The sequence below is a fragment of the Ylistrum balloti genome, unplaced genomic scaffold, assembly GCF_031769215.1.
Source record: "Ylistrum balloti isolate Yb309-2 unplaced genomic scaffold, AGI_CSIRO_Ybal_v1 Utg370022, whole genome shotgun sequence".
Classification (NCBI taxonomy): domain Eukaryota; kingdom Metazoa; phylum Mollusca; class Bivalvia; order Pectinida; family Pectinidae; genus Ylistrum; species Ylistrum balloti.
The window spans coordinates 1-27,674 of record NW_026782089.1 but is presented as its reverse complement, the minus strand read 5'-3'; the positions used below and the strand labels follow the sequence as shown (position 1 = coordinate 27,674).

The 27,674-nt window shown below is 34.3% G+C and overlaps 1 protein-coding gene across 1 annotated transcript; it reads left to right on the top strand.

Moving 5' to 3' along the window:
* Window positions 1-2,163: 2,163 nt before the first annotated feature.
* On the top strand, window positions 2,164-27,018 carry LOC132548659 (probable methyltransferase-like protein 24; the record flags this gene model as incomplete). Its single annotated transcript, XM_060212537.1, has 9 exons — window positions 2,164-2,298; window positions 3,192-3,340; window positions 3,702-3,830; window positions 4,275-4,349; window positions 7,419-7,569; window positions 7,989-8,291; window positions 8,897-8,966; window positions 26,446-26,575; window positions 26,944-27,018. Coding segments are annotated over exons 1-9 (1,217 nt in total), but the record flags the coding sequence as incomplete, so codon positions are not given.
* Between the last annotated feature and the right edge of the window lie 656 nt (window positions 27,019-27,674).

The window sequence follows — 27,674 nt, the reverse complement described above, 5'->3', positions numbered from 1 at the left end:
CTAATGGTCTTAAACCAATAGGATACACAGTCTTTAAAGTGATAATATGGTGTCCATGATCAACATTCCCTACAATGTATCCAAAGAAATGGACAACTTCCCTATCATTGCATCTTGGAGCCTACTTGGGACATGTATTACATAAGTAATACTACTATGCTTGTTATTTCTGATATCTGCTGGTCATTTTTTATGGGCTGCAATGATTTACTGATTGCATATAGTTGGTTTCAGTATATAGCAAGCTAATAACAAAGAATTTATTTTTTAATGGTCTTAGCATACCAGTACTTTCAGTACTTTGATTTAATAAAGCAATGTTGACTTGCCACGGTAGAACAGATCGGGTAAAGTCCATATTTCCTGATATCATAATTCTGTAAACACTGCTGAGATAATCCTTTTACATATTGTAATTAAGAAAATATCTGTCTGTGTTATATAAACTGCATTTTTCTGGAAAAATACTAAACAAACACACGAACTAAAACTTCCTCACCATCGATAGTTATCCTAAAATTGTGCCATATACGAGTTTTCTAGAAAATTTCTAAATATTCAAAATATTCATCATGATAAAATTCAAACAAATGTCGTTAGTACATGGTTAAAATTGTTAACTTTTAACGTGTTGTTGGTACTTATGTTTAAGTTTATTAAACTTGTTTCAATTATCTAAGACTATTAGTATGATTTGATTTCAACATGAAGGCTTGACAAGACATTGTGTTTGTCAAAATGTTTTCAATACATTGAAAAAGGTCGACAGTTCTCATTAAGCCACACTTCGGTTAAATGTTGATCGTATGGGTTACTGAAGCATGTTGGTTTTGAATTATTACACACAATACCATAAAGCGCTCGCTACGCTCCTTGATAAAAACTGACAACACAAAGTTCAGAAAAAAACGCCACGAAAAAACGGTATGTGTGCATTAGATATGTTTACATGATAAGTGGAATGTCACAGGTTCCTGACGTCTTATCACATAAGAATACAAGTGTATAATCATTCTTTCGCCAACCTTTGATATTCTTATGTCGATATTCAATGGCCTATTCTCAATATCACGATTGTCGAACCAAAACATCGTAAGAAGCTCGTAACACAAGGGTTCAAAAGATGCAAGAGGATGAACATTATGGGGAAGTTTTATGGTCGTCATAGTGATCTCATGGAAAGATATACCATTTCTTTGTGTTACATGAATCTGGATGAATTTGATGCTCGTTAGTTCGCTTGTTGGTTCCGTGGTTGTATACCTTGACCAAGATTTACACGGCGGGTATTGTCTATGAAGCAGATGACCTTACTCTTCCGGAACACCTGGGCTTGTATTCATGAAACCAATCTCATGCTCAAGCATAGATTTTGTGTTCAAGCAAACTTTTTTATAATTCGCCTAAATCATATAAAATAATACAAATGTCAAATATAAACATTGAATATAACTTTGACTTGCAGTACTTTCAAAATTTGTTTTTGATCTTTGGCAAAATCAGCCTTATTTATTAATTTTTAACTTAAACAAGACATAAGCTTAAGCACAAAATTCATGCTTGAGCATGAGAACGGTTTCATGAATACGGTCCCTGGTCTTATTCTCCGAGTACTTTTTCAGGAGTCTCCATGTAAATCTTTCTGTTGTTCATGTTTTATGAAATTTGAGTTTGAATTATCATTAAGTTGTCATGTTAGTATTTTCTTGATGTTTTTAGTGAGATTTCGAGCATAGGTGGGTATGTCTGACTCGAGTATTTTGAGTATTGAGATGAAGATACAGATCCTTATAAAATCGTTCCAATAAGCCTAAGAATATCCTCACCAGGAAAATTGACGGTGATTTTAATGTTATTTCCTCTTGCAATGGAGATTAAAAGGCACTTGGATTGAATATATGTAAAAACAATTGTTCTCAGATATATCTAACACAGACAAGAGGTTTTCTAGCCATTTAGAATCTGAACAGGCCGACAGCTATTTGGAAAAGGATACAATACATTTATTGCTATGAATTTCAACAATACGCAACATGAATTATTAAATGACATTTTTTGTTTGGTGCATTTATTAATATTTTCGCGATGGTTGGAAGTTAACTGTATATTTTGTTGGTTGATTTTGCATTTCATGTCTTTTTTTGTTAAAGCTGTTCCTCAAAAATGAACCGTACAAGCTTCAAAGTGATGATGGTTACTGTGATAGTAGTGACGGCAATTTTACTGGTGGTTTGGCGACGCCATACTTCTTCAGCGACTGTTCCGGTAAAAGACACGAACACTCTTAATGAAGAACTTGTATGTATATATTGTTCCTAAGCATGTCATTTGAAATATTCGCCTACTAGGTGTATCATATGTTTTACTAACAAGGTCAAGTGTAGATTTATTACAAACAAAACAATAACATTGGTTAATGTTATAACATAACTTAACTGCATTATATGTGTTTCAAAGGCGACTAGGTTGGAGCTTATAATATCTCACTTGGCCTTTCGAACGTACACTTCTTCATTTATATTGTATTCTTCTCGGTATGGCCATTCGCTGGCTATTACGTATGTAACCTAACCGAGACGACGGAGTGCAACACATGAGAGAACAACTGTTCACAATATGAACATTTATTGCCATTTACAACTGCTTCTGTACACAATATACATATGGTACATCTATCATAAGGAAATGTCTCACACGACAGATTCACATTATCAATAATGACATTACACACCAATCTATACACTACTATGACGATCCGAAGATATAGAATAAGCTACTACCTTAAACCTATAAACCCTAATTTATTCACACCCTGTATACACACTACGGTTCATATATGAGCTCCTTCTGGCGACCGGCACAGTTCCACAATAAATGAACAACCATCAGTAGATGCCAAGGCACAACAAGTAATTAGCCTTCCAGGAAGATTTCATACAGTATGATCAAAGATCAATGACCAAACATGGTACTGTCGCCGCAACATGCAGCTGGGCCTCCATAGTGTTCGTGTATCAATGACGTTCAACACGACCAAATAAACATGTCAAAACTCCTGCATTGTAAACCCGTATGTAGTAAGGCAATCGTTTTCGTAATTTTCAATGGAATTCCGGAACAAAAAGCCATACCATGATAATACGTTTATTATGAAATCGTGTAATCAAAAACATGTTTATTTTTGTTTGTAGGATAAAAATATTCCAAAGGAAATTTATACATGCGTGAAGAATTCGACAGAAAGGTTTGTGTTCAACTTTGATACGGACTTTTATCTACTACCAAGCAAAGCCGAGATGTGTGCCATGACGATAGAGGACTTGGAAAAACTTTATCAAATGTGAGTCCTCTTGCTTCCACTATTGTCTTATAGAATCAGGTAGTAAGAGCTATCTCCACTTATCAGATTGTGCTTACTCGAGCCAGGCTTTACTGTGTACAAGCTATGTTTTAATTGTACAAGTCGTCCCCTTCCGGACACTATTGTTCTTTTCTAATCAACTTTTTATGTCTTTATATATGTAAATGTATATAATATTCTGTGTAGATAACTTGGCATATGGTCATCTCTAAATATAGTTTCATGTTTGGTCAACGTCAAATAGATGATATTTATATTAATTAATGTGATACAGAACAGGAATACAGCAAGCATTGAGCAGCAATTGTTTAATTCATAAGGAGTGAATTTTAATTGATAGGTACCTAAACACAATCCAGGTGATCTGCCGTAGACCTATCCGACTCGGGAACAGGAATGATGGAGGGTGGGATCTGTGTGCTGATAAACAATTTCTGATACCTGGTAAATGTCGGGTATACTCGTTTGGGTAAGGATCACGTAAACAGTTAACTTTCATATTAATATCTTCATATACTATAGAAGTGTAGTCACCATGTATTCATATCTGAATTTTTACGATCTAAGATAAATATGAAATTGTTCTATAAATGAATGTAGAATATTGTATTGTATTAAATGTTGTCATGATCATAATCAAAATTAAATAAACAGATGTAATCAAGATATATCTTTACTCATGTAGCTTTCAATATACTTTTGTAAATGAAGTTAAATCTGTTGTCTGTTATTTCACAATACTAGACATCATGGATATTACGATGAGATGACTGATCGGTTTAAGATAGCACTGGATATTATAATTGTAAACAGGAGTGGTAATGATCTAAAAAAGAGATTTGTTGAATATCAGTTTTTTCTTATAAATCTGAAGATCCATTATGACTTCAAAATGCGATTTCAACCTTTTCAGAATTAATTATGACTTCACATTTGATGATGCAGTGGCTGAAGAGTTTAATTGTGAAGTCCATTCCTTTGATCCCAGGTAAGAGTTGTATAAGGAAAAAAGTCAAAGCAAAGGGATTGAGCTAGGGGGTCTAAAAAGGGGGAATAAATTCTTACGTGGGAACCAACCGTACGACTTCCTGAATTATTTACCACGATGAGACTACCCCCAACCACCCACCCTAACACACCACTACACCCGCACCCTTCCACACACACCACTACCCCCCAACCATCCACCCTAACACACCTCTTCCACCCGCACCCATCCTTACATACCACTACCACCACATCCATCCTTACATACCACTACCACCACACCCATCCTTACATACCGCTACCACCCGCACCCATCCTTACATACCACTACCACCCGCTCCCATCCTAACACACCACTACCACCGTACCCATCCACATACACACTTCCTCACAAAAATGGGATAGATTACTCTTGTTATACATAATTCATGAAATCAAATTAATCTATATAAATTGACCCCGGATTTGCTTTTTTCAAAACCATAATGAAGTCCAGAGATCCTCTCGCTCTGTTGATCAATTGATCGCTATTAAATTTGAAGGCTTGATAACAGTAACATGAACCTATGCTTTTTACGACGGTTTGATTTTTACATTTTTATGCCAAAACATCTTAGTGATTTATTACGGTATGTTACTATCCATCTTTTATATTTACTTGTCCAGATACCTCCACCCACAATTTTCAGTCAAACGCTTTGTCATGAAAGCGTGGTTTCCTGAACAGCAACTTTATACGATACGTTTTCGGGGAGTGTTTGAACTTATGGTATATTTCTGAACAGCATTAAGAATCAACAATTTTCATACTTCGGATATTACGTCACTCTGCTTTTGGTCAGTCTCTTTAGAATTATGTTAAACTTTATTATCAGAGCTCAAAATCAGTCATTTCCGTCATTCTACTTTGACTTGAATTAAAGCCTTTTATGCTTCATTTTTTCCTTCAATTTCGTCCATTTTGTTTTTACTTTATAACTATGACACGAAATGGTTATCTCTTATCGTCATTTTGATTAAACCGTTATTGTTTTATTTCATTAACTGAATCCCTCTAAATGTAATAGTGCATATTTGGCAGAGTGGGATGATAATATTCTTCTTGTTATATATAACTATCATGTACGAATATAAAACTTTCATAATACTATGAACGCAGTCAGTGAAACCTCTAAAACCGATCCGCCTACAGTTATTTGACTGCTGGTACTAATGATTTTTCTAGTTTGGCGATACTCCACTACAGGAATGAGAGGAAACTTATTGGCGTGGGTGTAGTGGTCAAAGTAAAGGTCAAACCTAGTTGTAGCATGCAGCTTTAACAACAACTTATGAAAATTATTACATTTGATCGATGTTGTTTTTGTTACTTTTACTTCATTCGAGTAACTGGATTGGATCAGAATATTCACATTTATAACACTTTGCCAGTGAAATAGACGAATTATCGATCCAATAAAAGACTGATGATATATATGGGGAGTTCATGATTTTGATGATAAAACTTTAGTAGCTTTAACCAATCAGAACGTTGCCTTTTGGTCACTTTAGTAGCTTTGACCAATGAGAACGTTGCTTTCTGGTCACTTTAATAGCTTTAACAAATCAGAACGTTGCTTTCTGGTCACTTTAGTAGCTTTAACCAATCAGAACGTTGCTTTTTGGTCACTTTAGTAGCTTTGACCAATGAGAACGTTGCTTTCTGGTCACTTTAATAGCTTTAACCAATGAGAACGTTGCTTTTTGGTCACTTTAGTAGCTTTAACCAATCAGAACGTTGCCTTTTGGTCACTTTAGTAGCTTTGACCAATGAGAACGTTGCTTTCTGGTCACTTTAGTAGCTTTAACCAATGAGAACGTTGCTTTTTGGTCACTTTAGTAGCTTTAACCAATCAGAACGTTGCTTTTTGGTCACTTTAGTAGCTTTAACCAATCAGAACGTTGCTTTCTGGTCACTGCATTGGAATTCGATTATTTTCTTGTTCAGGCGTAGTTAAAACGATAGTTGAATTATCTAGTTGTCCGTTAAATATTTTGGAATGAAAATGTAAACAATAAAACTAACAATCACGTGGGTTTATGGAAATGTCCTATTCAGACTAAAAAGGTTTGAATTGTCAACACTTGCCTTCCGATTGACCAGGGGAAAATGCTTTAAAAAGTATTTTAAATAATGAGCAATATCTGCTATAAGAAACAGCGGATTTTCTGTAGACCGACATTGTACAAAAACAGGGGACAAGAGATCAAAACGTGATAAAATGAAAAACGTCTGCACGCAGTCAAATTGTGGAACGGATGGTCGGGTGGCGCAGTGGTAACGCACTCGCCTTTCACCTAGCCGACCGGGATTCGATTCCCGGAACGGACGCGCTTACATGTAGGCCAACAAGAGTAATTTGTTGTTTCGCAATTGTTGTGAAATAATTTGTATATAAAGTGTACATTTCATCACATTTGTATGAGTGAACCTATTGACCTGTTATGAGATTGCATTTACGACAGTGTTTTAGTAGTTTTAGAATCCTAATTAAAAAACGAATTAAATCTTTTTCAAAGAAAAAACATTGTTCGTTATATTGAAGTCTTATTCATATAAAGAAATAAGAATTGAAGCACGAGGAATGGCCACTACAAAATGGTGGAGTATTTTCAGTAAAGTTTTGCTTGATATTTAAGATAACATCAGTGGACCTGGCGATGTAAGTCGCATTTCATTTACAAGACTAAATTAGTGATTTAAGAAGAAGTCCTATTTTTTGTTTCCTTCGTTGTCTCTATCTATAGGCTCTTAGCATCACTGATGTATCCTTAAAGTACGAAACAACTGCATGATGCAGTTGAATTTGGCTGTATTGTATCTGATTCCAACTTTGTATGAACCGTCCTATTATGTTGTATGTGTTTTATACATTATTCTACAAACAGAAAAAAACTATGTTTTGTCCCCTGACTCTTTGTTGACAGTCCCGTACTATGCTGTTTTGACAGGTCTATAGCGCAATTATGTATAAATTGAATTAATTAGAGTTGAGCCAGACGAGAAATGCATGTGTTTTTGTTTTTACAGTATGGAACAGAAAAGCTACAAGAGGAGATCTGAACCTCTTGTGTACTTCCACGACATCGGTATTGCTAGAAAGTCTGGTACAATATGGAGAGGCAAAGCATGGCAGATGTTAAACCTGAAGGATATGATGGCAGAACTAGGACACAAAAATGTAAGTAGTTGTGAATATTCACTATTTATTCTCTTCCATATATTTATTACACATGTACGTATAATTACCACAGTATGATACACATAACAGTAATGTTTTCTCTGAATGTTATTGACTGTACTATCAGCACTGTTATGATATTAAAATTGTAATGTGTATTTTTTTCTGTAAAATAACTGATCTATTTATCACGAAAAAGCAAATGTATGACATATCATACATTTGAAATACTTTGACTTAAGTAGACTATTTTTTTTTTCAATTTTGTTGAGTTCAAATGACAATTAGTCGATGTGACTTGTATTTTATGCCTTTCATTGAGATTGCATTAATTATAAACATGTATATGTAATTAAATAAAAATCACATTAATTCAATTTAATTAAAAAAGTAATTATTAATTTAATGCCATTTTTCAGATTCCAGATGTTATTAAGTTAGACATTGAATTCTGGGAATGGGACGTCTTACCCGATATTCTGAGATCTAGACAACTGCCCAAACAACTTGCAATAGAGTTTCATCTTTGGAGTGCAGAGTATACTATTAGTAAAACGTTCTGGCTTCATCGCTTGTGGATCCTTAAAGAATTATATGATTCTGGTTATAGGACTTTCTGGCAGAACAGAAACTTGCCATGTACATTCAAATCAAAAGTAACTTCAAATTACATATATGCTTGTCTTGAGGTTTCTTACGTAAGAATTGAGCAAGACATTAGAGTATAGAAAATTTATAATGAAGATAAAGTGAATAAATGTTCTTGTTTTTGGTAAAAAAAGTCCATTTTAATTCTTTTAATACAAATATTTCTGCGTTCTGTTGTCGTCCATAACCAACACACAGTACAAATTAGCAGCATTAATATTATATTCATGTGTACCAGTTTCACCCATACCATAAAATCACTTCTCCCCAAGGCAAATAACCATTCACATTAAATGCAGGTTACCATCTTTCCTCTTCTTTACTGCATTGCAAACTGACCATGACGAGAACGCCGGATGTGATACCCTTCTTTTTAGGATTATTTTACGTCATCACGTTACTTAGTGTAACCCAAGGTTCATTGATGATGACGCGATGTAAACCGGTAACAAAAAAAACAAAACAAGAAAAAAACACGGTGGTTGTTTGTCTCAAATATATGTCCATTCAATTGGTTGGCTGAGTCTAAGGAGAACGTCATGTTTACAGTTTGATAACAAGAGTGAGGCCAAATTGGTGGATGGAATATATCCATCAGAAGAAATGAAGAAACGTTGGATATTCGCAATTTTTTACGGTCCATGTATCATTAGATTAATTGTGTTTTGGAACGTTATAGATTAGTGACACGTGTTGGCGATCCGGCCAAAGTAATCACGATAGCAATTTTAAAGAATGTAAGCTGAAAGGTAGGCACATTTTACAGTAGGGTCATCTAGCCTAGTCCAGGCTCAGCACTCGAAGATAGCTCGCTTATGACTGGTGTTTGTTTTGACAAATAATAACGAGAGTTGAATTAATATGGTGTGTAGGTATGTAGTCTATCTGACAACTCACGAACATTATTTGATAATGTAATACTTGAAACAGTCCTCAATTCACACAGAATCAGGTACCATATTGTAGATATGTACTTAGGAAAGCTTTTGGTTTTGTCAATGTTTTGGCAAATCATGTGATTTTTCTTAAACCGACATTTTCATTGGTATGTAAAACTGTTGTGTTACGTTTGAACACGTGACACGTGAAGCAATTATCCAAATATTATGCACCACAGCATCGTTTTAGCAAATGAACGCGGTTCATTTTTTTTATATAGGGAGACAAAGTGGTTGTATTTTACTATCTTCATCAAGGCAAAACAAATGTAAATATTCGATAGTTAGGTCATAATGTACGTCATAGAAAATAAAATCCTTCCTACGAAAGTAAACAAATCAGGGTGGAAACATACAAGCTGTCATGTCAAGGAAATATCCTGACTTTTATATCGAAATGAATACAAATATGGAAATGGTAATATTATGCTAAAATGTCAATAAAAATGTTATATGTTGTGATGATAAATTGAATCACATCCAATTTTAACGAAACGAGACATTGGAATACTAAAAAAAGACTTATTGTTGTAGATCAATCTGATGATAGTTCAGATCCTAATTATCGCTTCGTTACTCTTAGCGTAAAGGTGAGAAAAGTTCATCATTATCATCAGATTGACATGTAGGTATGCGCTAAGGGTTGGAGAATAATGGAGCTATAGTTAGATAATACGATTTCGAGATAAAAAACAAAACAACGATACCTATCGTAGTGATTAGTTGACAGCTACGGGCTTGGCATTACAGACTAATTGATCAAACAAAGCCAGACAGAGCTGTTATAATATCTAAAAGCCTTTCGGCCTTACAACCTATAGAAACCGGAAACTTCGAGGTCCATCTCACTTACTTCAATATTATGCTCTTTACATCCATTAGAAAATCACTGTAGAGTTTGCATACATTCTATCTTAGGTAAATATCCCCAGCAACAAAATAGCAGATAATTTAGCAGCAGGGACTTCGTTAGATGATAGCGTTACAGACATCGAATCAGACTTATGGAAACCTATTCGGTGATTAATAAAACTGTAGAACATAAATGGGATAAAATTTGATGAGATTAAATCGAACAATCTGAGGCAAATTATAGGAAAACCAATGCGAATGTCAAAACTGTATGGTTTTAATGAAACAGTAAAATTATTACAAAATTAAGATTGGGCAAAATAAAATTGAAATCAAATATTAACATTATGTTTAAACATATATCAGCAAACAGTGAGTTCTGTGATAACGTGATAACAATCGATTAAGTCTTCTTTTTTTGTTCCAAACATCTCACAGCTTTGGCAGAACTGAAGGAATTAAATCGAAATAACACCACAGTAATTTCCACCAATAGGATTCTAGCTTCACTGGACAAGGAGGTCATTGTCCACAACATAAGCATCAGATATTAGAAAACAATATGTTACTACAATGAAATATAACATCAGACATAACACCAAATTACAAAGGCGATGATGACAGAATCTGGAGATTAGAGCCCACACATATGATGTTCTAAGGGACACAGTATAGCTCCTCTCCTAAACATAAAAACCCTCCGCAATACTTTCCACAATACCCAGGATACTGAGGAAGACTGTACTAAGAAGGGTTACAACCGATTCCCCATTCACAGCTGCATATTGGCACCCCATGAGGTCTGCGTTGTCCTCCTCTGTGCCCCATCACCCATACACACATGTAAAAAATATTACACGCACGGCGAAGGCAATTGTGCCCCCAGGTGCTTCAGGGGAATGCTCGCTGTCAAATCTGTAAAACTAAACTCTACATCATATACAAACAATACATTTCACGGGTAGGAGTAACTGAATGGGGACTCGGACTCATACCTAGGGCACTGCAAGGGACGCAGTTGGGCTACTCTTATGATTATCAAAGCTCGACACATTAGTTGCACCACCACTTAGATCTTTGAACAACACCACCAATACGGCTTTAGTCAAGGGACACTGTGCCTTTAACATGGGACACTATTGAATGACAGCAGGGCTCTCACTATACAGGGAACCATATAGTCAACACACGTACTCAAGTCCAAAAATAGTTTTGTGTGTTAATATCCTAAGTAAAAAACTAATACATACATACGACGTACCTGAAACAGAACAATTACACGAAAATGTAACGCCACTCTCAAACACAATATGGTTTTGTGTGTATTATACAGACTCGTTACCTTTAAAGATGCACTTATTTAACACCTTAAATGAAGAACTATAATTTCACAGACACACACTAACATTAAAACAAACACAACATGATCTACTATAAAAAGCTAAAAATAATACCAATATAAGCATAAGAACACTCTCCAAAATTAGTAGGACCCTCGCTCATTTCTGTATTCCGATAATACCTATCTCTCGTACTTATCTCGGTAGTTTCCCTTTCTTATTACCCACTCCTTAACGCACGAAATCAAAATTACCCCATAACACTGATTCGGGTAATAGTTAACCTCGTAACTAATCTTTTTCATTATCTACTTAATAAGCTCATACCAACACCTCCAACCTCTCCGAATACTAACCTCACAATCACAAAAGTAATTATTTACATGTCGGAAGGTTAATAGCTACATAAAATAAGGAACAGTGTGGATTTACAGAAAGTATAGACATTGATATAGCGATCAGTATATATAGTGGCAGATAGAAATGGGAAAGTAGATTTATACCTCCACGGACACTACATGAACACAGATAAGCACCGGCTTCTTATTGACAACTAACCCGAAGTCCGTCGGATGGGAATTAAAATGGTGGCCCATGTGCTCATAACCAAATCACATGATAAAGGTCCCTCTGCGGTTTTTCGAAAAAGAGCAGGCGTGATAACGCCGGCCCAGAGGTTATGGTAAGGTTAGAAATACGGATATTTATTAAGAACTTTTGAGTTCTTCTCTGTTCTTAACCGATCCTGTTGCTGCGAAGTGCTGAGCGTTACGATTGGGCTACAAATAGACCAAGGTTAAGAGCATGTCAGTGTAGCAAGTACGGCCCTTTCTTCCTAATCTCTCTATCCCACTCTCTCCCATCGCTTCCAATGTTTTCGTTTCTACTCAATTCAATATGTTGTCTAGTCTGCTGAATGGCTGGAAGGCCTTAATAGTGACCGTAAAACCCGTTTAATAAATAAAACTAAACAAATTCATAACAGGTGTTTTTGTTTTTATCCTATGGAAGAAATTGTCTTATACGTATTATCACATTGTAAAATGATTTGATATCAAGTTATATAAAAATGACAAAGCATGATTTTTATAACAACTTAAACACGCCATTACTTAACACTTAGTACATCAGTTTTTGTTCGTACTCAAACTGAAGGGCAAGGTTACTTTAAGGAAATGCGTTTGAACTCAAGACTGTCGAAGGGATGATTTCTTATCACGATTTTGCACCGGAAATAAATAAGGAAGCATTGTGCGTCGTACCATTTGGTTTTGTTTTTTTGTTTTTGTTTTTATTTTCAAAAAACATTCAATAAATCATAAATCCGGAATCTCTTGCTTACATGTTGCGTAATTTGAATGACAATAGATATGAATCTTATAAGAGTCCATTAAATAAGAACATTAACTAGATGATATTTGTTAGGCTAATAGTAACCATGAAGCTTTGTCTGACCGATTTCAATATGAAGGTTATCAAACAAGTCAAAGCAAGACAAATATCTAGAAGTAGGACAGGACGATTGACACGTTCCGTTGTCTACACACAGGTGTTATTTAGAGGTAAGCGAATAATACTTTCCCTTTAAAATATATACAGACCGTCTTATCTTCTTGTCAATGGTTTGTATCTACCACTGATATGTTATAAAAAACTTTTTACTTCATATATCTTTTACTGACCGAATTAAAAATAGTTTTTATATTTCAAGAAATTTTCAAAGTATTTAGATCTCATTTTTTTTTTCTTTGGGTACATCTTGCTACGACTTCTGTTGTTTATATTGAAAGCTAGTCTGATCCCTGTGCTGGTAAAAGGGCAATGCCTTTGTGCTGAATCGGATCTGCTCATACGGACCAGTCCTAGGGCAACAGCCCCGGTTGTTACTCAACTCACAGCAGGCTCTTGTTTGAAACTCTCGCAGTTTAAACGTAGTGGTCAATGGCTACATGTCAATGGAGACGAGGTATCGGATAGATGAACGATGCTTATATAGAACATTTTTATTCAATTTTAACTATAAATTATGTGCATTAAATCGCATTTACAGAAACGATGATCGTATAATTTACATACACACGCGATAGAAATTCTTTCGAAATTATCATTAATTGTACAAAGGACACACAGTAGATCAAATCTATTAATTAACTGCATTATATAGCAAGTATTTAAAACTAATTACAAATATTGTTATATGGGTAATTACATATGTTAGCTCATTTTTGACATTTTCCTACAAACTTTGATTTTCCTCAGTCACCTCCTATCTTTCAACATTAATGGCCTTTGACATCATTGACAAGACCTTAAAGGACGATACAGCTGTATGATTCAGTCGGACTCATAAGAAGACATTCACATATTAAAGAAGTAAACTTTACCGATGGGTTTTAGTGACTAAGGTTTGTCATGACCCGCAAGCCAGTTTGAAACGTATAGAATAGGAGCATGTTTCAGGATACGCACAGACGTGTGAATTTACTTCGAAATTGATCAGTATTGACAGTAATCGAATTCTGGATTAATGCAGGTTAGTCTAGTCGCCTTCTAGGGTTTAACATTTTGGGCTGAAAAATATTCACTTGTGTGACCTTTGTACGATAAAATGAGTATTATTCAGGGAAACTCCTATCAAGTGAACAACTGGTTACGGAAAATATTTTTTGTAAAAAATGTGAACTACTGTTAAATGTCATGTCTCATTTTGCTTTTCAGCCAGGATTCATCAAAACAGACGCCTTACAGCCAACGCCATGTACCGGTTTAAACTGTATTTTACCTTTAAAGTTGTATGATTGTACAAAAACCACGTAACAGTAAATATATATTTTTATGCAACTTTAGAGACAATAGAATTTAAAATGGATAGCTGTTTCGTCCTTCTTAAATTCGTCAGTGATGACATAAAACCAAAAGTAATCGACAATAGTTCAATGAATTTTGTCATTTCCTTGTCTCTGACTATTCTTTAAGCATATGAACATATTACACCATTGACATATCTTATCATGGAGAAAAAGAAGTGTTCCAGAAGAGTAAGCATCCTCTGCTTCATCGACGATATCGGCAATGGAAACATTGGTGTATCCAAATAAGCACGGTCACGGTCTCAGATCAGAACAAAGTTTACAAAAACGACACCAACAGGCACACTAACCACTATCAAAAACGTTCAGCCTCATGTCGCACAATGAAAAAGAATATTTCTCAATTAGATTACTACAACGACCCCCTAATTTTCATCAGTCTCCATCTTTTGTTACGAATTTTTTCTTCACTTGACGACTTCTTGCAGGAAAATCGTGATGGCAGGAACAGGTCCCTTTGCTCAACTGCGACATGTAAACACCAAATGTTTGGGGTGTAGGAATATGCTATCAAGAAATGGTAAATTGATCATAAGAAAATTGCAATCATAACGTGTATCAAACAGCTTGATTGAAAGCTGTCAATGTTGATTTCGTTGTAAGAAAAGATCGAGAAAAGCGGCTAACGTAGAAGAAATTTTCGTATCCGTGATTTCAAATTGTGGCGGGTATATAAAATGGACGTGGCCAGTACAGTTCTTGTTATTTAAAGGAAAGACGTCATCATCATGTCTGAAAGTGAAATCAAATGATTTTGCAAGGTCCCTTTGGCCTGTTTTTATAGCCCTTCAAAATATTCGGCCTCATTTGGAACCCAAATTTCCAGTCGATAGGACAAGAATCAAAGAGATAAATATTCTAAAGGGTTTTCCTTCTATTGCCATGTCGGCAATTTGTCGGAATTTGGTCCGACGTTCTGTAGTACAGCATGCAAGTGTAACAACTTTTAACCTGGATCGTCTAACGGGAATTAGTTGCAGTCCTAATATAGACAATTTACCATATTCTATTTAGAAACCTTGCAGTGCGAAGGACAGGGAAGAATTTGGAGTATCTCTGGAAGAGGGGAAATAAAAAAAAGACAGGAGAAAGGCCATACAATGTTCAAACTCGTTACTTCTATTATGAAATAAAAGTATTTAGATTTTTCTGTTCCATGCATGTAGGGCGTTTATGTTGTATATATTCGGGATCATCATATTTTGAACCTTGATATATTCGTTGCTCTAATTTCTAATTGTTTTAACTACAAGTAGCGGTTTTTTACATCCTATGGAAACACATATCATATAAATGAGAATTACGAAATTTACTTAATGAGAAGGACGAAACAGCTGGTTGATACATTGCTTGCCTCTACTCTATCTTATCCAAATTTGTATTAAATAATTTATTTGTATGTCTTTGTACAATCCTAAAGGCACTGTCTTCTTGCCGTAGCAAACCAATGGGTTATGTTTGTATATTGTATTTGCTGATCTCAGCATGGCGCTCAAATCAAACGAGTTTGAAGGTCATAGTTGAATGGTCTGTTGTAAGTATAAAAACTGTTATAGGACATTTTGTCAGTACGTTATTTATAATCTCGCGCAATGTAGCGCGCTCAAGTTCCCTCTCTTATATACAAGAATAACATGATATATTTCATGTTATGTATCTGTAGATGTTCAGGATCTTTCTAGCTCAACAGCCGAGAACAGCAGCAGAGAATCTCATTATACCTGAGCCGGAGAATGATTTGTTACCGAATATCAGACTGAGACTGAAATCAATCGATTCAGAGCATAAACAGGTAGCGCAGTTTTTATCTCACGTCTGGAATACGGTTATGTATGACTTTATTCAAATTTTGTCGTCATTCTGCTCCAAATATCACGTGAATGTGCCAGACAGATAAGACGAAATCTCGCACATGGTAGAGCGTGACAGTCTCTGTCTGAGGTAAGAGAATCAATTGTCAGCGTTTTATCTATGAAGGTGTTTTTGTTATCATTTGTCGAATATCTAAACCCGCACGGCCTGATTCTTAATATTTCAGTAAGGCGCATTCCAAGACGAACTACGCATTTATCAATTATTTGTTTGAATATTGCATATTGAAAAACATAAAAACAGGAGAACATTGTGTTCTGTTGTAAATTGTAATTTTATTTCGTGCGTTTTGTCAAACGAAAAGGCAACGATTTTATCGTTTTCTTATTATATAAAAAAATACTCGGAAATAAGACATGTCTCATTACTTTAATGAAGGTTTGTTTATAAAATTACAGGCTTATTTTTAAGTTGGCTTTTTCCGAATTTTTCAGATATTTTATTTAACGATTTTTCTATCTATAATAATGAAATGAAATAATTAATGGAATTTAATTTTATTGAAAAAGTGACATGTTGAAGAGATATCAAAGAGACTGCTCGTCGAATTGTTGTAATTGTTGTCATGGCGATAAGAGATATTCCTCTCATCATCACAGTAAGTTCAAGATATATTGTTGGATTATGTCATTTAAATATATGTCATGAAAGGCATTTTTGTCAATTATATCATATTAACTATGTTTGAATATTTAACAAAAATACATTTTGTTAAATGTTTCTTCAGTTATGGCCTACCGAGGTTGTGACAAGCCCATTTGTATTCAATTTGACGTTTATTTTCGTGATGAGTAAATTAAAAAAAGATAAATACCCGGTGTATATTGTCAAGTCTTAGCTATCGTTCAACGTAATAATAAGAATTTAATGACACATCATATCTATTTTCATTTACATCAATAACCATTTACAAATCCAAGTGATATTAAAAAATATCAACTCTCTAAATACATGATGTTTAGCTGTATGATCTTTCCCTTCGAATTGATATTCCTCAATATCATCTACAAAGGAATGTAAGACTCCGACAATCTTTATGAAGTAGTCATAGCTTAAACTTTCTCTGAACTGACCACACTTTTCCGAATAAATATATATCGTCCTTTAAGTTCTAAGTATGGAATGTTTACTAATTAAATAAGTATTTATATAATAATACTAATTTTTATGTTACCATAGTGACTACCTAGCAACTGATCGAAGTATATTTTGACTAAATTAGATAATCAGATCAGACGAGAACATTGCACAAGGTTAACATACCGAAATGTTAACGAGTCAATCCCACTGTCCTCTGTTTGTAAAGGCAGAAGTTTACATTTACGATACCTCAGCTCTATATTTTCAAACAAGAAACTCAGTTCGAAGCTCAGCTTGAACACTTTATTTATTTTTTTTGCAATTTCAATCCTCCCTTCCCTTCCGAATGTTATAATATTTTAATATGAAGCTGATACATACCAACAATCGTTTTTCAACAAACAAACATGAACCATTACTAACTGCACTGTTTTCATTTGTCACTTCTAAATTATTAGTAAAATCGAAAATATTGTGTTAATTCCGAAGATATATAATCGATTGGAGCTCTTAAAGGATAGTAAACATCGAAAGTTTAAAATACTATTTATATTAAAATATAATTAAGATTAATTTAAAGTGTTACTTTAGAACATATCTTTTTACAAAAATGATATAAATGATTATGCGGAGTTATCTTTCCACAATAAAACGGAATTTTCGATGTAAGCATTTCACAGATTGCCCTTTGATTATTGTTATTTGAAAAGGAAAATTATGATCATGCTCTAGAATACTAATTTAATACTAATAAAACGGTATTGTGAACATCATTCTTATGGAATATCACAACCGTCCGAGTCACAAGCATGTCATAAACTGGCATTTATTGAAGGTAATCATTCGATCTACACACGGGAGGTTTTTCTAGGTCAATGATTTAAACGAGTCTTTACTGGTATAGATTTAACTGAGCCTCATTCTCGCCTGCTAAGCCATTTGATTTATGACGCCAGTGTACCATCGTAGTTTGGTAATTTCACATGTTTAACAAAACTATTACCAGTTTATTAAAGGTTCATTATATGCTTTAATCTCTTCAAAACGGGACATCTTCATGTGGTCTTAGCTTTTACGTATAACTCTTCACAAATGAAATAAATGTTCATGGTTTGTTCCTATATCGTAAAACGTTATATTAACAACTATGGTCGCTTGACATTAAAGAGGCTGTGTTAGATCCATTGGGTCCTCCTTGTGTTAGTATGTAGTCGAAGCCGAGTTTTGAGTCTGATGTGTATAATTTATAATGAAACACTCTAATAGAATACAAACACTAATTTGTTATGACGTCATATCTTGTTTATCAGATGGCGACCAGAGCTTGTAATGGGATAGCAGAAGTGATGGATATTCCGAGAAATACATCAATATCAACTAATGCCAGGTTCCCGAATGATCCTTTGAAGTACTTTACTGTCAGGTGGTGATCGGTGTGTGAGCAATTCAATAAAAATTAACGTTATCACATGATTCATTGTTGAATATTTTATTTGTCATGTCGGAGATGTTTTAAATGGGAAAAATTATAATGCAAACTGAAATTTAAAATTGCCTGTATCTTTTGCTTGTGGTGGTAATATAATGAAAGACAGTAAAAATCACAACATACAAAACAAAATGCTTCACGTATTCTTACCAAGATCTGACAGAAGTTAATACAAACTTTCAACTTTGTAATTTTATAAAACATAACTTTATTATACATCACATTCCACCATACAGTTCATTGTGTCCTCATTCTCGTTAGGGATGCGACAGGTCTAAACCTCTGAACTCCATGAAACGACTACAGAACATTTAACGTCTAAACCTCTAAACACCATGAAACGACTACAGAAAATTTATCGGCTAAACCTCTGGACACTATGAAACGACTACAGAAAATTTAACGTCTAAACCTCTAAACACCATGAAACGACTACAACAAATTTAACGCTATATCATTGGTTTAGTATTGAACGACATCATTATGCTACCGTGAACAACTAAGGTAAAGTGTCTTCCCCAAGGATAGAACCATGGCACACAGGCCAGTTCATTTCACAACTTTGTAAAAAAAAAAAAGCACAAACCTCCGCGCGTTGGGATTGTCGAAGAATGTACGTGTACCTTGATATTCACTAAAGAGCTATCTTATTCCACCGACATTCTCCGTTTATCGATCAGGTGGTATATTTACCCCCTCTTGTTGGTATAGGGTGTATAGTTACCTTACGAAATGGCTAATTCAGTATTTTAATATTAATCTTGACATGATGACTTTACATCATAGCGTCAATTTCATATATCTTTCAAAAAGAATTTGTCCATACAATTCATACACGGCCAACAGTTAATAATTTGAAACAAGGGCCAGCTATTTGTTTTGCAACGGGTAGAATTCCTTTCAACGTTCCTCTCAGCAGATAATAAATGTGCCTCTTCCCTGGTAGAATATGACAATTGTAAAAATTAATGCCTTCCATTGTAGAATGTGACCGTGGTACGAATATCTTCCTTCCGTTGATCTTTGTTACCATTATAACAATATAATCCTTCTGTTGTACATTATAAATTATTTAGAAAATAGTATCCCTACTCGTAAAGAGTGCTACCTTTATTACGAAGACATCTATTCCGTTGAGCTGTTTTTTGTTGAATGTGACCTTGATTACAAGCATATCACTACCTTGGCTGAATATGAGAAAAAAACATGCATGTCTCTAGGTTTTAATATATTTTATGCCCAATTATGAGCACGCATGTCTCTATATCTATCGTAATTTTAAACCTTAAACAATTTGTATTATACAAGAAGCATGGAACCGTTGAATCATGCTGGCGATCTACCTGTAGAAAAATCAATTAAAGGTAATGTACAGTATAAAATAAACTGGTAATCGCCGCGTGTCTCAAAGTTGGCTATACACCTTATCACAAAGGGATTTCAGGCTACATAACCCATACTGTCATTGTGATGATACTTCTGAAAGTGCCAATATGGCACATGTCTTGACATAGTCATGTTTTTGTGAGTTAAGGAAAATTGATCATATCCCCGAAGATAGGAGTTATATGATTATGTTGTCTCGTTTATGTAGTCTGTTGATTTAACAATCGCCTAGCTTTCAAACATGGGATGGTACAATAGTGTTCGATTATTTAAAAACTACTTCACCTGCAAACGTGTTGTCCCTTCTTGAATGTTCATGCAAGCCGGTAAAGTGGCCAGTCTCTCCATTCACTATCATTGATTAACCTGTACTTAAAAACTGATAAATTGACCATTAGGTTGTCCATTATGCTGAAAACATCTACATCTAGCTAGCACATGACGAAATTTTTTCTATCAAGAAATATGAGACGTCAAACTGTTATTGATGAAGACAGAACTCACCTGTTAAGAAAGGAGGGGGGGGGGGGGAGCTCTTTTGTCGGTATCTTTAAAGGCAGTTTCGGGTATCTGTTGCTATTTAGATACTCGATACGAATTAAACTTTGACACTGCTAATGAGCCAGATCTGTTAAACTGTATAACAAATTATTATTATCAACAAATTAACGACTATTCAATACATAACAGCATCCCTCACCTGTTTATGTGAACTATCGAGAGCATGCTTACCTTCTTCACTGATTCACACGCAAATTGTAAAATTTATCCGTTTTAAACATTACAATCAAATTCATTGATGACATTTACCACAGTTTTAGTTAACCGTTTATTAATCAAATTGTGTAAAACACCCATGCAGATAAAAGGTGAACTGATGATTGTTATTTTCTCTCTATATATATATATTACGGTCATGAGGCATTAAGGGAACATTCCTACGAGGAATGTCCTGTATGGGAGGTATTTTTCATATATAGGTATGTATAGGTATGTATAGGTATATATATACAGTATACATTTCAGCGTTATTGTTTTACTGCAGTGAAGTATTGTAGTCTTTAATCATAAAAAAAATATTTATAGTATCTATATAAGAGGATATTTTCCTTTCCCGTTTCACAATGAAATACTTTCATCCTTTTACACTCTGGATTTTGATGTTTAAGTTCAGTTGAGATTCCCAAAAGAGTTGATCAATCATCTTCATTAGTCATTATCTGTTTAAAGGCCTTTGACTGTTCAAATCTATCGGACCGAGTCATGCTGCCCAATTTGACAAAGGGAGTAGAATGATAATGACCAGGGTATTCAAAACCAGAGTATGGTATAACAATAACCGAATTTCTGTGTTGATTTGGGTACATATACCAGAAGTATTTTTCTAAACGAATACTGCAGACTGGTGCATGTAAGTAAACGTTCCTTTTTCCATATTTTTTCTTTAAGTAGAAAGCAAGTTCAATAACTTAACATTGGTATACATTTTATCAGAACTTAAATTAATGTAACCTGGAACCCATACATGTGTGTATCAGTTAAAACACACCGTGTTTGAGTGTTAACAGTTCGGTCAGTAAATACCAGTATTGTTTGCGATATTTCTGGCACATGAAGTGTCTTCAGACTTGAAGTTACTGTGGTAAGTTTACATTCTGCCAACCGTGTTCTTTTTAATTTCTTTTTTTCTTTTCTTTTTTTTCGAAATTGTGTGGAAATGTTTAAAATAAGACAAAAAATCACCATTTGAATTTGAATCTATAACTCCTTTAGAAAATAGCGAAATTATAAGTTTATTTTGGCAAGAAATGGATAGACACATTGAGCTCAAGTCTATTTATGGAGGTCGGGTGGCGCACTGGTGATACATTTTTTTTCGAAGAAGCTTCCGCTCTTCGATAAACGGAAAGAACGGAAAAAGGTACGGTGTCATCTGCCCGGCAACGTACAATACACCTTTTCCGCGGTTTCCTTTTATATTAGGACTCCATGATTCTCCGGACCACGAAAAGTAATTTATGTAATTTTATTTAAATTTATTTCGAAGAAAGCAAAACTTTAAATCATTTTAGATCATTATCACTCCTGAAATGAAGAACACAAATTTTAAATAGGTAAACATTTGCCCGTGCATAAAAAAAAAGAAAAAAACACATTCGATATTTTTCCAGATAATAATTCATGAGATCAAATCACCATTACAATGCCTGCTGCCTTCTTGCATACAAAATATTGCCAGTTCACTTTTGAAAGCTCAGAAAAAATCGCAGAAAAATAATACCAGTCTATCATGATGGAAAAAGTATTCTTCAATATTATAGTTTCAGTGCAACAGCAACTATATGGCTTGGTATAGTTTATATTGATTCAAGTCCTGTCAACAACAGTAAAACATGCATAAAAACAGTGGGAGAAGGGAGTAGATTGTTCATAAACGAAACCAGGACACTTTTCGAAATTTCGAATTACCTTTATGCATGACAACCCCTTTCTTTCATGTGACCTTCAACAATCGATCCTAAATTATCCCGGAATGCATTGATCAGATCAAAGTGTCTTGCTATTACAACATAACAATGAATGTCGCATTCCAACCATTGTGAAAAAGCAACAGTACGGGTTTGATTGCAGCGACATTTTTTGGCACGAATCTTCTACTAAGATATGTGTGACATTACACCTCAGTGTTACTGTTTTACTGCAGTATGGTACTGTAGTATTTAATTATAAAAATATCTATAGAATTTATGTAAGCGGAAATCTCCAGTCTTCATTTTCAGAAACATATCATTCATATGTAACTGTTCCATTTGTATCCCGAAGCTAACTCTCTTTAAGGCTTAAGTATATTCACGTTCGCATAACGACCTGACGTACTCTCGCTACAGTGTACCTTAAAGTTAAAGTACAATCCTTTCGGGGTCTCTTTTTCGACTTATACAGTCACCAGATCTCCTTTGACTTTGATTGTTTGTAGGACATCGTAACAAAATGATACATCGAAGTCATGAAAAGGGTACTGCTAATGTTATCTTTATTTTTCAGAGTGCTAACAAATGAAGATGTCCTATCGAATGCGATTTTCCATACTTGTAATGTTCACAACGGCCCTTGTGTCAACTGTGGTATTTACGTCGTCCTCCATACAAAAGACATTTTCAGGTGTAAAGATATTTAAGGTTTGTGTTGGAATGGAATGTGTGCTGAATGTCTTTTGAATGTGATTGTATCCTTGTCTTAAGCCATTTTTGCATAAAATATAACATCGCAGACGTAGATTTGCACGAGGAATATGACTACATTTTTAAGACTGTAGGAAAATTCAAACAAACAATGTTACTTGTATCGAAAATGTGGCTTTTGCGTTTGATTGCTATAGAAAATATTAGGAAAATACCAACAGTTTCAGTAATCTCCAATGTGTTTTCCATGTGTTATATTGTTCCATATTGCTACAACCAAAGGGTCAGACAATGTTAAATCTTATGTTTCAATATTTTCAATTAGCCCAATCAACATGAGTATAGTAGTCGGGACATGCAAAACTAAAATAAGGCTGAAATACTCCACTCTTTCATTTTTACTCTGAATAGGTACAAGACCCGCCTACCACAAGACATGAAGAATTTCCGTCACTGAAGGTTGTATCTTACAAATATACATAATGATACACATTCATCTCTATAGTTTCTTTTAAAATATTTATCGTTTTTATATTACACAAATTAATTGGTAAATAGATAAATATACGCGATTTTTATATATGTTTAAAGTGAAAAGAGAAAACAGATTTCAAGTGATTCACTATATAATTCAATGGCTTATACTGAACGTTTTTGAAAACATAATTTTCAAACATTAAGATGGATTTTTGTAATTATTTACCTATAATTATCTTTATTATTTCTATCTCCCTGAAGAAAGCTTCTGGAGGGTATACGAGAGACCTAAAATCGGTAAGCATACGTTGTATATATATATATATATATATACATCCGCATATCTTTCTAAACATTAAAAATTAAAAAAAAACTATAACTTGATATTATAACCCTAGTGTACCTATACAATGTTTATAGAAGTGGCAGATACAGTATATCATTGCATTGGATATGTACTACATATTAATTGTTCTGAAAATCGTATGTTTCGTTTTGCTCATGTTGGCCTATAAAACTGTTTCAATATTAAGTCGTCAGCGTGGTATTGTGTCTGAGGTATTGATATACTGAAGGCGAGTGTGGGTTTTTATTTATAATCATCACGTCTCAAACACACCGGAAAGGTCATTAAGGGCAATACAGGGTGATTTAAAGGCTGCAAACAAGTGGGGAGGTAACAGATCAGGTATCAATGGTGCATAGACGGAACTTTACAACTATGTAATTATAATTTCACTATCTGAATGTGTTATTATTTTCTGCATTGCTACGGAGACGATACGATGAAAATGTCATTATATTATTGCCTTTCCACCATTAATGGACTGAAATTGATTCAATTTCTTCATAAGATTTAACCACGTGATATATTAGTTCTTATTTTGGGGACGTTACATTGTCTCTTGGATTCACAAAGATTTACATGGGGCTGTCTTTGATAAAGCCTAAAACGCTTACCTGTTCAGAAGATCTGGAGGAAGTCTCCTTGTAGTTATTCCGGAATCACCATGCAACTTTTTTGTCGTAGTTTCATGTAATCTATATTTGAAATAACATTTTATTAACATGTCTGTATTTTCTTTGTGGTTTTATAAGTAATTGTTCTATTTGTCTTTAAACATTACACATTCTTCTCTTTACTTATGTTTTATTTCAGGACATGCGTATTTCTGATGAAATAATGAAATGTGTCCTCAAAAATATATCGAACCCTTATATTTACGACTATAATACAGATTTTTACCTGCTACCACCTGTGTCGGATCTCTGTAGGATGACTTTACCGGACCTAGAATTATTGTATCAACGGTAAGTTCTCTTTTAATCGTTATCAAACATATAGGTTGGCATGATTGGGCTGTTAATAATATGAATATTGAACTAATTCCTACAAGTCAATATCAGCGTAGGCTCGGGGCATTTTAAAAAAGAGAACATATACTGAGGGCAGATTATATTCTAAAACAGAAAAAGCAGGTCTCTATTGGGAACTTCTTGACATGAAATTTGGTAACAAATCTCTCTCGAGGCTAGGAAAATCCAAAATATCGACAATGTCTAATCTAATTGACTTCGGCTCGGATAGATCGCTTATTTTAAAAGGTCTTATTTCATTATTTCAACTAACAGAAATCGACAACAGCTACAAGTACAAAGTCGATTCGTTTAGCCAATTGGTCTTACTTACCCACTATACAAGATACTATACGACACTGAATTAACGAAATCAACAGACATTTCAACTGCTGTTCTGCCTTATATGTTAGGCTGATCTTGGTATCGACATGACCAGATTGCGGTTGTTGTCGTAACTTCAGTTTTAAGAACAAGGAGTTATGTTACCAAATCAGTTTAGCAAATTAATGATATATTGTGAAATCCGAACGAAATGAAAGCTACGAATTATGTACTAATTAGTCATCCAGTCTAACAGCATCTAGGAATTATTGCCGGTTTCGTCAGATCAAAGGAACGTTGTCATTGGTAAATTCGGCGACGTTCGAGTAATTACCATAACAATGTGGTAACCCGAGTTAGTCCTTTTGTTTTACTCTATCAGATAGTTCTTGAATGAATGGAGAAGTAGAACACAACCATAACCATCCAGGGAGAAATATTCTTAAATAATTGTTTTATTCTGCATTTTCATTTGCCGATACACGGTCACGTGTTCTGACGATTTTTATTGATATTGCACTGTAAACCGGATAATTTATTATTTTGTACCGCTTTGTTCTTTTCCTAATAAAAAGATTTTCCATTTATTTTTTAACCAATCAAAAAAGTATTTCTTCAGCGCCCAGCATTTGTAATATTAGATATGGAGGCAAATAGCCAGCAAGATGTCAAGGAACAAGCTAAAATTAAGCGGTTTGCCTCACTGTCAAAAGAAAACCGTTAATAATTGCATTCTCTCTTTTTCCCCCTCTTTGTTCTTCCCTCTTTTCTCTCTAAAATAAACATTTTTGTCATATATTACACATAATTAGTATTAAAGGTTCGATAGGATTACTGAACTTAGCATGTAATGCTTGTTAGATATGAGATGTATGGTTAAAATTTTATATGAAATGTTATAAAACAATTATTGCGCTATCATTGTATAAATATTTGAGAATTCATGGAGAACAAACAGAAATATATGACTGAGGCCGGATTAGTGCGACAATTCTAAGGTATATGACGTTTTTTAGTCTGATTATATTATTACTATACGTATCAACTACTTATTTATTATAGATAACCTAAGTACCATACAAACCGTATGTAAAACCCCACGGAGGTTCGGAAAGATTACGGATAGTGGATGGGATATATGTGTTGAACCAAAGTATCTCCCGAGAAATAAATGTCTGGTGTACTCTTTTGGGTAAGTATATCATTTCTTAGAAATGACACTTTATATAATCTTCTTACTGAGTGAAAAGACAGCAGTTGTAATTTGATAGTTTAACCTGTGCTGTTATCGCGTGCTGATATGGATATGGATTTGTTTTACCAGTGAAACAAAAAAATACCAAATTGAATTATTCATGATTATGAAGTTATGAAGTATTCCATTCCATTCGTATGTGGAAATTGATCGAGATAAATTGAGATTGATCACTGAGTGTTTAATCCATACATTCTGACGATGTTAGTGTGTTCTAACTGCCTTCGCCGTTACACAATTTTGCTAAATGTGTTGGCTTACTGGGACTGTTGATATAAACATATATATTTTTTCTTAACTTGCAGTATTGCTAATGATTTTCCTTTCGATGACGACATTGCTCGTTATTACAACTGTGAGGTTCATTCCTTTGATCCAAGGTAAGTTGTTAATGCATCAAGTATTGCTTAACTAAAGTTTGCTTTTGACGAGTGGGTTGTCTTTTGCTTGTGAGAAACACATTTGGGGGTGTGCGTGTATGTTGTAAGCTGTCTTTCCGCTTCAGATGTATAACTCCATTCTAGTTAACCATGTTTGCTATTCTCACAGTAAAAATAAAAATCCCTAAAAGTCGACAATGAAAATTTATTACGTCATTATCAACGTGTTTTGTGATCACGTGTTTTTCATTTTCAATCAGAGACTACGACCATCTGTAACAATCACAGCTCAGCCTGTCGAGCAGTAGAAATGATATGTATTTATTGAATTTATGGTTTGATTATGATGCTATTGAAATATTGGTATTTTCTCTTTTTACACTACATCTGACCCCAGTCAGGTTTACTAACCAAAAAGCAATGTACTGGATTGGAAACCAGTCTTAGTCTTAATGATTTCCTCCTCATTTCAAACACTCGAACGACTTCCTTTTGCATCCATTTTATTTTGTAAACGGAGATATGTCACTAAATAAGACAAACATATTTCATGCATTATGCTGCTGTTGTAGCTTTTAAAATTGTTCAAAACCTGTTTAATTTTTTTTCAAAAAGCACGGAAAAAGGGATAGGTCAGAATGAAGGATCAATCATAT